This window comes from Gadus morhua, chromosome 23, assembly GCF_902167405.1.
Source record: "Gadus morhua chromosome 23, gadMor3.0, whole genome shotgun sequence".
NCBI classification, from domain to species: Eukaryota; Metazoa; Chordata; class Actinopteri; order Gadiformes; family Gadidae; genus Gadus; species Gadus morhua.
Window position 1 is genome coordinate 16396203 of NC_044070.1, and position 11892 is coordinate 16408094.

Genomic DNA, 11892 nt, shown 5'->3' on the forward strand with positions numbered 1-11892 from the left:
TTGCTGTCTCGAAATCGTTCACCTCCAACTCATCCTCGTCTCTTTCGCTAAAAGCCTCGCCTCACCTTCTCCATCCCTCCGTTTCATTCTCTTTTTCATCCTCCAAATTCGTTTTTAACCTCTTATTTCTTTTTTTCTACAACCCCCCTCAGCTTTCTGTCTGTCCGTCCGCACCTTTCTCTCTCTCACTCTCTGTCTGTCTCCCCACTGCTGGCTTATCTGAGAGACACCCGCTTTGCCTAAAGCCACACAAGACACACAGAAAGGTCAGCCGAATCTTTCCCCTTGCTCTCCTCCGGCTGCAAGCAAAAGTTTGCCTGGCCGGGCCGGAGGGAAGGAGAGAGAGAGGATGGATGATCGGGGAGGAAGGTGTAATAAAGGAGAGGCAAAGAAATGGAAAAATTCACACTAACATTGAATGCCACGGTGCCACGGACAAGTCTTTCAACAGCATTGGATATGACTGGCTGCTACACTGAACTGAAATCGAGTTCCTTCACCTTTGGTCCGATTTTAACCCCAACAAAAGGACAGAAAGTTTATGTTTTAGAAGCTTCCCCCCCCCCCCCCCCCCCAAATGTCATCGGCAGAGCATAATCATTCCATTTTCTCATCTTGTTCCTTCGCAGACAGTCGGAGCCACTCAGAAAGAGAAGCAGGTTGCGATGAGTGCTGCACCCCAGACAGATGTTTGGATAAGAAGTAGGAGAGTTCAGCGGTAAACGCAAGGAAGGGTATAGGCGTAGTGTGTCAGAGAAGTGCCGAGCAGAAGATTCAGAGGAAGTGCAAAGAAGAGGATGCATCACACAGTATTCATTATGAGTTCTGAATTAATATTTGGGCGTACAGACCGTGCCTTCCGTGCAACAGTCTTGGTACGGCACATGAATTCCTATAAATACATGTCACGAATTATAACAATCAATTAGCCTGTAGTTTGACAGAGCGGAAATACGGGCAAAGGGAAAATAAATGTTTTTGAGTGTGAGGATGGATTAACAAGGGGAGAGAACATGAAAGAGTGGAATGTTTTGAGTAAAATGCGACTATTTGTCTCATTAGTTCTGAATCGGAAAGTAGCTCATAACTTTGACTCGCCGCCCGTGACTCGTAGCTGACAAACACATTGACGGAGGAATGTTGTGTAGTTAGTCTGTGTGCGTGTGTGTGCGCGCGTTTGTGAATGCACTCGCATGCATTGACATTGGTGAATTTGATGAGGGATTGTAAATTGGATATGGGCACACACTGCAGGAGACCTGCATAAAACCTTCTCCGCCAAGCATGACGCTGGACTGTTAATTACGAAAATATGTCCTTTAATCTCTATACATCGTTATTTGGTCAATTCTGTATCAATAAACCTCTGTTTGTTACTCTTTTAACAACCTCTGTAACAATTCAAACTCTGTCCCTCTCTCTCTCTCTCGCTCTCTCTCTGCCTTTCTGTCTCTATCTCTTTTTTTTTTTTTTCTCTGTATCTCTCTCTCACTCTCTCTGTCTCACTCTGCCTCAATCGCTCGCTGTCTTTCTCTGCACCGTGTCTGTCTCACTGCCTCTCTCTCTCATTTCCTCTCCATATGAACTGCCATATTCCATGGGAAAACTATCTCTTTCCCAGCACCCATTTCCTCAGACTACAGTCTCCTGCCTTTTATCTCACCCCCCCCCCCCCCCCCCCCACAACCTCATTATTCCCCTGTCCTTCCTGTCCTTCCCCACGCCCATCTCGCTCCAAAAACGCAACCCCGTCAACTGCCTCCCCTCTTTACACCTTTTGTCTTCTCCTGTCATCGTCTATTCCTTCCTGATAGTGCAGCTGTGAGTTTGCTCCCGAACTTAGCCCGTGCATTTTAAATAACCCATCCGCCCAGCCGCCCACTCAGCGCCTTGGACTCCCTGTCATCTCGGCGGAGTTGTTTGATGTTGCCGCGGCGACGCCATCATCCATCGATAATGGCCGTCCGCCGCTAATTAAATTACTCCGTCTCCCTCCGCTCCCCGTGCACACTGCGACAGAAAGATGAAGCACCAGCAGAGGGCTAACCAGATGCTTCGCTGTCTCTCCCTCTCGTTCCCCCTATCTCTCTCTCTCTCTCTCTCTCTCTCTCTCTCTCTCTCTCTGCCTCTCTGCCTCTCTGTCTCCCAATCTCTCTCTCTCTCTCCCCCTACCTCTCTCGCTCCCTCTCTCTCTCTTTATCTGTCTCTCTTTTCCTATCTCTCTCTCTTTCCCCCTATGTCTCTCTCTCTCTCCCCATATCTCTCTTGCTCTCTCTCTATCTCCCTCTCTCTCTCTCTCTCTCTCTCTCTCTCTCTCTCTCTCTCTCTCTCTCTCTCTCTCTCTCTCTCTCTCTCTCTCTCTCTCTCTCCTCCCCCTTTTCTTAAAGGCCTATAAATTCGTTAGGATGTCTCTTGATTTTTTTTATAGTCTGGGTTAATATTCTGTCAGCTTTTTAGGGGGATGAAGGCAGTAAAGGGAACTGCAAATAGCCAAAAGCACAACTTTGATAAATATACACTCTGTCTGTGCGTGTGCACACACACTCACACTCAAAGTGTGAGTGAAGACATTAAACGTCAACTTGCAAAACAGGTGTGTGTGTGTGTGCGTGCAAGCGTGCGCGCGTGTGCGTGTCCACACAAGCTTTACACACATTGGCATTAAGACGGAGGAGGAAGATCCAACATTCTGATGTTCCCGATGCCGCCGTTGTTTTATGTTCATGTGTTGAACCTGTCAGCAGCCGCTTCCTATTCATCCCAAAACTTGCTCTGTCAACGTCGCTCTTCCATTCCAGACGTGTTTTTTCCTTAGTCTCTCCAGGGTTCTCTCATTGATTTGCCCCATCTACAGCTAACTCTCCCCCGTTTCATTGTTTGCTACTAAAGCGTTTGAGTCTTTTCTGCTCACTTTAGTTTGCTTCTGCTGTGAACTCTCGCCGTTTCTGTCCCACGTTTTACCAAATGTCCTCATTTTATCCCTCCATTTTAAGTTCCTAAATTGAGGAACTTTAAATCTCCTCAATTGTCGTTGAGGAGATTTTCGACTACCACTCTAAGCACATGCAATGGCCGTTTACAAAGCCGAAAGGACAGTGGTCAACTGTTACGACTCTCACCCCTGCTTGGCTAGAAAGGTTTAAGTCAGTCAAACCATCGACCATCGCCATCTCTGTAATCATCATCTCTGACTGGTCTCACTCTCTTCAGCTGAAATACACAAAAGACACAAACACGCACACATGCACACACAAACTCACGCACGCAAGCACGCCCGTGCACACACACACAAAAACACACAGACACACACACATCTTGGTCAGCTTTTAAACTGTGGGAATAAACTGAGGCAATTACTTTTGAACTATGAAGTTGTGTTAAAGCATTGTTTCTTTTTTGCCTTTTGTGCAGTTCCCCTGGAGGAAAAGTACAGGCCCCCTGTAGACACATCACAGTGGTAAACGATGACGTTCAAAGACAACGTTTGGCTGCTTCGAAATCGGTTTGCAGCGTACAAAGTTAGCCTTCCTAGCCTAGCTTAGGGTTTGGCCTGGAATCGGTTTTTATTTCTTATTTTCTTCCCAAATGGTCCAGGTATGACACAGGGTGAAGGGGGGGGGGGGGGGGGTCAAAAAGAGTTGGAGAACGCATTACTTGACAGTTTGAAACCGCAGCCGTTTTTTAAAAAAATTGTTCCCCGCGGGGCACTTCCTGTGTTTGATTTGCTCTGTCCCTTTTTAGGCCCTCTTCATGGCCTTAGTCAGCACAGTGCAGCGCACATCCATCCGTGGCCCGCGACACCCCCATGATCACTTTGTATGGGGCTATAGGTCTTCGTAATTGGTTGTTGTTGCAAAACGGGCACTTACAAACTGTCCCACGTCAGTGGTGTCCTACGGGTATGTCTACTCTCCCGAGAGGCTGAAAACGCTGTCAATAATGACAAAGGAGTCCTTTTACTTTTTGGCTTCGGGGCACAGCCGTTATACATTGTCCATAAATATCAGTCGGTGGGTTACTGTGATCTGTACGTTTGCGTGTATACCTGTGTCTGTCTGTCTGTCTGTCTGTGTGTGTGTTATTTGTCCAGTTAAGCGTATAAATAGGCCCCCCGTCACAGTTATAATCTCTTGAGTTTTAGAGGCCCAACCTTACAATTTAATCTAATGACAACTCTTACGCCTAAGCTATTCAAAAGACAAGGGACCATTTAAATGTGTGTGTGCGTGCGCCGTGCGTGCGTGCGTGCGTGCGCGTGCGTGACTGCGTGGTTGTGGGTGGGTGGTCGTATATAAAGTGAGTCATACACTGATACATATTCTTCCTACTTCGACTCTGTTAACTCGTACTACTTTCACAAACCCGGCTTATCTGTGTCGCCATAGATAGCGGCAAGTATACAGATCATATTTTTGCGATCAAGGAATGCTTTCTTGTATTTATTTGTACCATATTTATCCGCTTCTCGAATTGAATATCGCATTGTAGACTTTGATTCGCGGAGGTCATGAGTTATCACAGAATAGGAGATGCATTCCGCTGGCTTGCACTTTTGTTGCACTTAACTCACAAATAATATTAAATAAAACATTAACTGGCTCAGTTGTTCAAGATAATATTCAAGGGGAGCTGAAAAAGCCTTTGTGGTACATCCGGTTAAGGAGGTGATTGTTTTGAGAGGGTTTTTCTTGAGAAGGAAAATGAGGGGCTTTGTAGAAAAATTACGAGTTCAAAGCACACACATTCATTCAGTTTTAGCAGTGGCCAAATACACTCAAAGTGGCAGAATTATATTGACAAGCCATTCCACATTCCAAGGACACGGCGGAAATGAAAAGGGATTGATTTGACAGCATTGTTGAATTAGTTTGAGGATGTCTGAGAAACGAGGCATCCAGACAACAAAACGAACTCCAACTCTTCACTTTTTCAATTTTCTTTTTTCTGTGACAGTTCTTTACATGATATTCTTGGAATCTTGTCTGTCATTTCTTCCTCCTCTCGCTCTCCCTCTCTCTATCCCTCATTCTCTCTCTCTCTCTCTCTCTCTCTCTCTCTCATTCTCTCTCTCTCTCTCTCTCTCTCTCTCTCTCTCTCTCTCTCTCTCTCTCTCTCTCTCTCTCTCTCTCTCTCTCTCTCTCTCATTCTCTCTCTCTCTCTCTCTCTCTCTCTCTCTCTCTCTCTCTCTCTCTCTCTCTCTCTCTCTCTCTCTCCTCATTCTCTCTCTCTCTCTCTCCCTCATTCTCTCTCTCTCTCTCTCTCTCTCTCTCTCTCTCTCTCTCTCTCTCTCTCTCTCTCTCTCTCTCTCTCTTTATCTCTCTCTCTCTCTCTCTCTCTCTCTCTCTCTCTCTCTCTCTCTCTCTCTCTCTCTCTCTCTCTCTCTCGTTCCTATACTCTCCCTGCAATTTCTGTCCCTTTTTTTTTCATTATTCGCTGTCTGAGCAGGGCGCTCCCTCTGACCTTCCCCTCGTCCCCACCGCCAGCCCTGTCCTCCCCACCACCTCCTCTCTCCTCCCCTAACATCTGTGCATGTGACAGGGCTGAGCACGCTGACAGTCCCCGCCGATGTAGCCCGCGCCACCTCAGTCCCTCCCTCCCTCCCTCCCCTCCCTGGTTCCCTTCACACCCGCCTCCTCCGCCTCCACGGCGATGTCTTCTTCTGGCTCTCCACTCCACTCCACGTCACGACCACCTCCAGCTCCTCCGTCGCACCCGCCACCTCCACCCCTGTCTCTCTCTCTCTCTCTCTCTCTCTCTTGCTCTCTCTCCTCCTCCTCCTCTTTCTCCTCCACCCTGGCTTCTTCTGCCTCTCCGATCCTCTCCCCATCACCACCACCTCCAACTCCTCCCCCTCCTCCCCTCTCTCTCCCCCCCCCCCCCCCGCCTGCTGTTGTCCGTCAGACCCTCCCTCCCTCCCCCTTGCCTCCACCTCCTGACTCACCCTATAGTTGATATTCTTATACATATAGAGGGAGACTTTTTTGGGTAACCCCTGTCAAGTCGGCTCACCTCCTCTGCTCACCTCTCATCTGTTCATTTTCCTTTCCCTGTCGTCCATCTCGCTCACCCTGGCACAGGGCACACAAGGTACATCCCCAAGCCAAGAGGAGAGGGAGAGGGAGAGAGGGAGAGAGAGAGAGAGACCATTCTCGTGCCTCTGCCCAACACAAGCTCCTGATTCCTTCTACCTACTCCCGCACCACCTCCCACTTTATCCCCTTAGTCTTAGCTTTTCTTTTACTGTTCCATATTTATTACCGAAACCTCCCTCGCCTCTGCTCAACCGCTCTGCAAACCAGTTGAATGTTGAATGGTTTTATTTGGTTAGAGTACCTTCTTTCTCTCTCTCTCTCTCTCTCTCTCTCTCTCTCTCTCTCTCTCTCTCTCTCTCTCTCTCTCTCTCTCTCTCTCTCTCTCTCTCTCTCTCTCTCTCTCTCTCTCTCACTCTTCTACGCTTTCTCTCTCTCTCTCTCTTTATCATTCTTCCTTCAGCTCTCTCTTTTGTGCATACAGATGCACACTTCACGCGCTAAGACAAAGAACTACACTATACAAAAAAACTACACACAATACTCACACACACACACACACACACGCAGAGGGCCCCCCAAACATTAGCAGGTGGGCCCTTTCATAGAGGGTCCATTCTTCTGGCTACCACTTCTGGCTGTTCTCTCCTTGGGTTTCTACTTATTTTCTCTTTATTTATTCTTTCATCCCTCTTCGTTTTTTCCTCAGCCTGTTTACTTATCTCCATCAAACCAGTGTCTGTCCTACTGATAGTCGGCCCCCCTGTCCCCATCTCTCACACTCTCTCTAACACATACACACACACACACACACGCACGCTCACATGCATACACACATAAATCCAAGCCCAGAGGGTGGGTTTTTCAGCATCTGGTTTTTGAGGTATTGACATTTTCAGTGATAGGGGCCTGGTTATCTGTCAGAGTTGGGGCTGGAGTGTAATGGCTCTGTAATTGGATAAGATATGGGATCGTTGTTTGGGGGGGGGGGGGGGGGGGGGGGGGGTGGCAGCAGAGGCAGGCAGGGTGGTGGGTTCTTTTTTTTCCCCCGCCATCTTTGATTCCTCGCTCTCAGTTTGTCTCTCAGCTTCTTCCCTCTGGGTCTTTTTCTTCTGTCATAGGTACGCAGCCACCTGTTCCAAAGTTTAGCTCCAAAGAAAGTGATTCATTTGAAAATGATTGTTTCATGCGACAAAATGTTAAACCGTCGTTTGAGGTAGTTACAGGCAGACAGTGAAAAATGAACAGGCACAAAAAAATCTAAGGGACCCACAGGCGTCTGTGTAGGAGTGTGAGTGTGAGATGCGGCTGGAATGTTGGTTAGAGTTCGTTGCGTTCAGAGTTTGGAACGACTCGCTAGTGTGGAAGCGCTTCCACTTTTTAATATTGTTATTGGCAACAGTAGTTTGTTTTAACAACACCTACTATCATTATGTTGCAAAAACGTTTGAAAGAAATCGCCCAGATTCATTTTTTTGCATTTACATGATTAATCTATCAAAAGCAATACGGCACAAAATATTTCTGAAAACGTTCAAATAACTTCACTTGTGTAAAGCAATGTGTATCGCTTTCTATAAGCATTTTTTAAATACCCCGCGCAGCATGTGAACACAAAGGATTGTGGGTTTTTTGGCTCGTTGAGGATCCATTGATGCATCCTTGAAAAATGTCAAAATTCTCAAAAATAAAGGATGCGAAAAGGGCGCACATTTCCAAGTGTTCTCAACATTGGATGTGCTTGTCGGCGTTCAATGACCTAGTGTGCTTAAAAGGGCAATCGTTGAGCATGCTTCCTTCACATTGGGAAACAGCCATAGTATACTATGCATCAGTTGCATATATCTCCCCCCCCCCCCCCCCCCACCCACCCCATTGAAGTTCTATCATATAACTGGAGGTGGGGTGCATCATACATCATACAAATCATACATCGTAGCCCGTTCAAAGGCTGGGTTGTGCACACTTCTTTCTTTAATCTAATCGTCTCATCATGTGTATCAAAGCCCTGGCATCCCATCCGCCCTCCTCCTCCTCCACCGACGCACCACCCTGACTACGTCTTGTCCGTCTGACTCCCCGCACTGATCTCGGGGCCAAGACACCAGCCATGATGGAACACTGGTCAGAGGAGATGCTGCGGTGTTCTCGTTATTATGAACATGTATTCATTATTAATGGAACGCAGACCCAGACGCGGATCAACATGGATGGAAGCCACAAGAGTTGGAGGACACCCAAGCGAAGAGAGGAAGAAAGAGTGCTATTTATGGCGGGGCGATGAGGAAATATGTATTATTCATCGTGACACCACTCGGGACGAGGGATTCCTCATGATATTCAGATGCATGTCTAGATGCTTCTATAGGGTTATTAAATCCGAAAGGCCATTTCAAACTGCCCATCCGTGGTTTATTACGTTGAACTTTATGGGATTTGAAGATGGAATGTTGCGTCACAACCGATAGTTTCACAAATTGATTCATTTCGTATTTCATGACCGCATCTCATGACAATGCCACACTCGATGCCACACAAAATATGAACTTGAACACCGGAACAGCCTGACGTCTGTTCTTTGAGTCTAAACTGTTTAAAACCCACTTCTGAGAGGATTCAAGCGATGTTTCTGCTTTTCAATGTTCATATATCCATCGTTCATATCGCGGTCATCATCGTGAGATAAGGTTGATTGTATCTTACTGGTTAGCATGCGATTGTTGCTGTTTTGACGTATCTCTCTTGTTATTTCATCCATATTGCAACGTGATTAAATTGTTTGCGATAAAAAGCTAATGTTTTGACAGCAGGAAATACCCATTTTATTCAGCTTGGCCTAAGCTGACGGGAACCAGAGATAGCACTATGTTACTTTCGTATTAAGCCAAGAGATATTGTGACAGTGTTCACATTATATCTGTTTTGATATGCCCACGAAAAATAAGTCTGTTCTCTTGAAGAGGAACAATAAAGAATGCACAGGTTTCATTCTAAGCCTAGCAGAGCTCACATGACGCAAATCTGATCAAATGTCACAAATATATAGAATATATAAAATAAAGCTAACATGTCAGAATGTCGGCGAATCCGTGAAATATCACACATGCTAATGCTGTAGCCTTAGAGGCGCGGACCGGACCTCACTCTTGACAGCGGGTCATATTTAATACAAGGCTGACCGAAGGGTAACCGGTATTTTTGAAGACGGAAGTGTAAGTAAGGTGCGCGTCGCGTACAAAGCCAATGTCTTAACATAGCCTCGCTTAGACTGGCAGCTGAGACGTGTTCTGCCAGACGGTGACGATCAGAGATGGAATATTAATGCAGGACAGATGGCGATCTATACCTTTTAAGAGGCGTCAGCATTATGAAGGCTAGTGATGGTGGATTGCAGAGGCTGCCTTGACCTCCCCGTTCTCACACACACACACACAGACACACACACACACACACACACACACACACACACACACACACACACACACACACACACACACACACACACACACACACACACAAAAACTTCAGTCCGTGTGGGTCCGGTCAATCATGACTCGACAACGGAGGCAAATCTTTCTCAGCACTCCTGTGCGGAACTCATAAAACTCCTCTCAGACCATCTATTTAAACTCAAAAGCGAAACTCGATCGTTACATGCATTTCAAAGAATATCCATAAAACACCGGCTCTAGTGCCCGTTTGTACGGCGACGACTGTCCTCCATGTTAACTACCTCCTTGTTCCATTTTACTGGCTGGGCGGGGGTGTCTTTATCGAGCCGCCGTAACACTTCATCACGCCAGGAGTGAAATACAGCGAGCGCTGCCTTTGCCTTAGCTCTTACTCTTTCCTTGTGTTATCCCATGTGACTCCAGGGGCCGGCGGGTGGTCTCCCCTTGACAGCGACCACTACCAGTGGCTGCAGGTGGACCTGGGCTCCAGGAAGCAGGTGAGCGCCATCGCCACGCAGGGCCGCTACAGCAGCTCTGATTGGACGACACGCTACCGGCTCCTCTACAGCGACACAGGGAGGAACTGGAAACCCTACCACCAGGATGGCAACATCTGGGTGAGTCCTGGAATGCTTACCTACAGTGCGTGTGTGTATGTGTGTGTGTGTGTGTTTGTGTATTCATGGGTGTGTGCGTGTGTGTGTGTGTTTATGAGTGTGTGTGTGTGTGTGTGTGTATATATGTATTCATTAGTATTTGTGAGTAAGGTGTGTATGTGTGTGAGTTACAAATTAGTAGAAGAGACCAAGAGCTTTATTTGATTAAAATTGGTCTAGACTGTCTGCTTTGGTGTTGTTTAGCGTGTATTTGCGTATCTGTCTTTTAGTAGGCTTGTTTTTGTCTCCATTGTTAATTACGTCAGTTGTATCACCAGACTGTACCAGACTGTTTACTTTAAGCTGAGCCTCATAGTTGATTTTCTAGATGTGTTGTTTATTGAGGTATTCTGTGGGTGGGTATAAATGAGCCATTTCTGTACCAAACGAGCCGGACAGAAATGATAAAGTGAAGCAAATGATTATAATGTTTTGAATCATTAAAGTATGAGTGGCTTGGAGTTTGTAGAGCATTTTCGAGCTTTTGTGTATGTGGGAGGCATCTACCCAGAGTGACTGTGTGCTAAACACATATTGGCAGACATATTCATTCACAAATGTCCACCTCAGGTTTGACAAAACACTTCTTTGTAGACACAGCTCTGAACTGTACTGAAATGTATTTAGTAAGCTTCTCTTAGCAGATACGTTGATGAAGCATGTTGGCTTTCGGCTCTTCGACGTTGTAAGAAACTCACCGCATCACCTGTATCAATGACTTTTTATTTTACAACATGCAAGTCCTCGCCATCACCACTAGCAAGCACTTAATGAGGGCATAGAACCAACACACGCTCATGAGCCAATGGCTGTTATCATCTGTGCCTCTTTCACTGTTGCTACGTGGTATACGGGATGCTGATAGACCTCCTGTTTTAAACTAGTCAATTTTATACTGGTTAAATCGCTCATTCATCATTCGAGTTCAAAAAGATTCAAATCAAGTTTTTCGTCAGAAGAAATGTAACCTTCAAGCAGTTCTTTCAAGTGACAGAAACAACAAGTAGAGCAAAGAACAGTCGGAGGGTTACACAGCTGTGTGTGTGTGTGTGTGTGTGTGTGTGTGTATGTGTGTGTGTGTGTGTGTGTGTGTGTGTGTGTGTGTGTGTGTGTGTGTGTGTGTGTGTGTGTGTGTGTGTGTGTGTGTGTGTGTTCTATGATTATCACCAATACATATCATTAGGATTGTGTGTGTGTCGACTTGTTTGTGTGCGTGTGCATGTGTGCGCGTCCTTTTTCCTACCGCAAACGATTAGCTGCAACTAACACAGATCTTTTACACTCCAAATTAAATGACACCGTTGTTTTATGTGCGGCGTCATAATTATGTGGCGGCTTCTTATTTATTCAGCAGCGGTTTGCCTCCGCCGTTAGACCTGATTCATGGCTTCTAATACTTTGTATAAATATTCCAAAACACATAAATCTCAAGGGGGTGGCGGCGTGCGCTCCCCCGATGTATGGCACTTTATTCGATTATAATTCAGTGTCAGTGTAACTCCAAAAAATATTGCTTAGGTAAACAGAATACTGGCGCCAATACTTTTAACATGGGGCGTCGCGCCCATAAACACCCGATTCAACAGGGGGCAAAATACCCCGCAAGGTGAATTTCTCTCTCTATCTCTCTGTCTGTCTTTCTCTCTCTCTCTCTCTCTCTCTCTCTCTCTCTCTCTCTCTCTCTCTCTCTCTCTCTCTCTCGTCCCACACATCTAATTTAAAAGTAAAACCACAGGATCGGGAGAATTATCATAG

General features: G+C 46.3%; 1 protein-coding gene across 1 annotated transcript in view; it reads left to right on the top strand.

Annotated features, from left to right (window-relative positions):
- Nucleotides 1–11892, top strand: part of cntnap2a (contactin associated protein 2a) — a 314072-nt gene that overhangs the window by 121716 nt on the left and 180464 nt on the right. The window contains exon 3 of the mRNA XM_030348959.1: nt 9905–10098. Coding sequence (XP_030204819.1) covers nt 9905–10098 — 194 coding nt within the window. The remainder of the gene's footprint in view (nt 1–9904; nt 10099–11892) is intronic.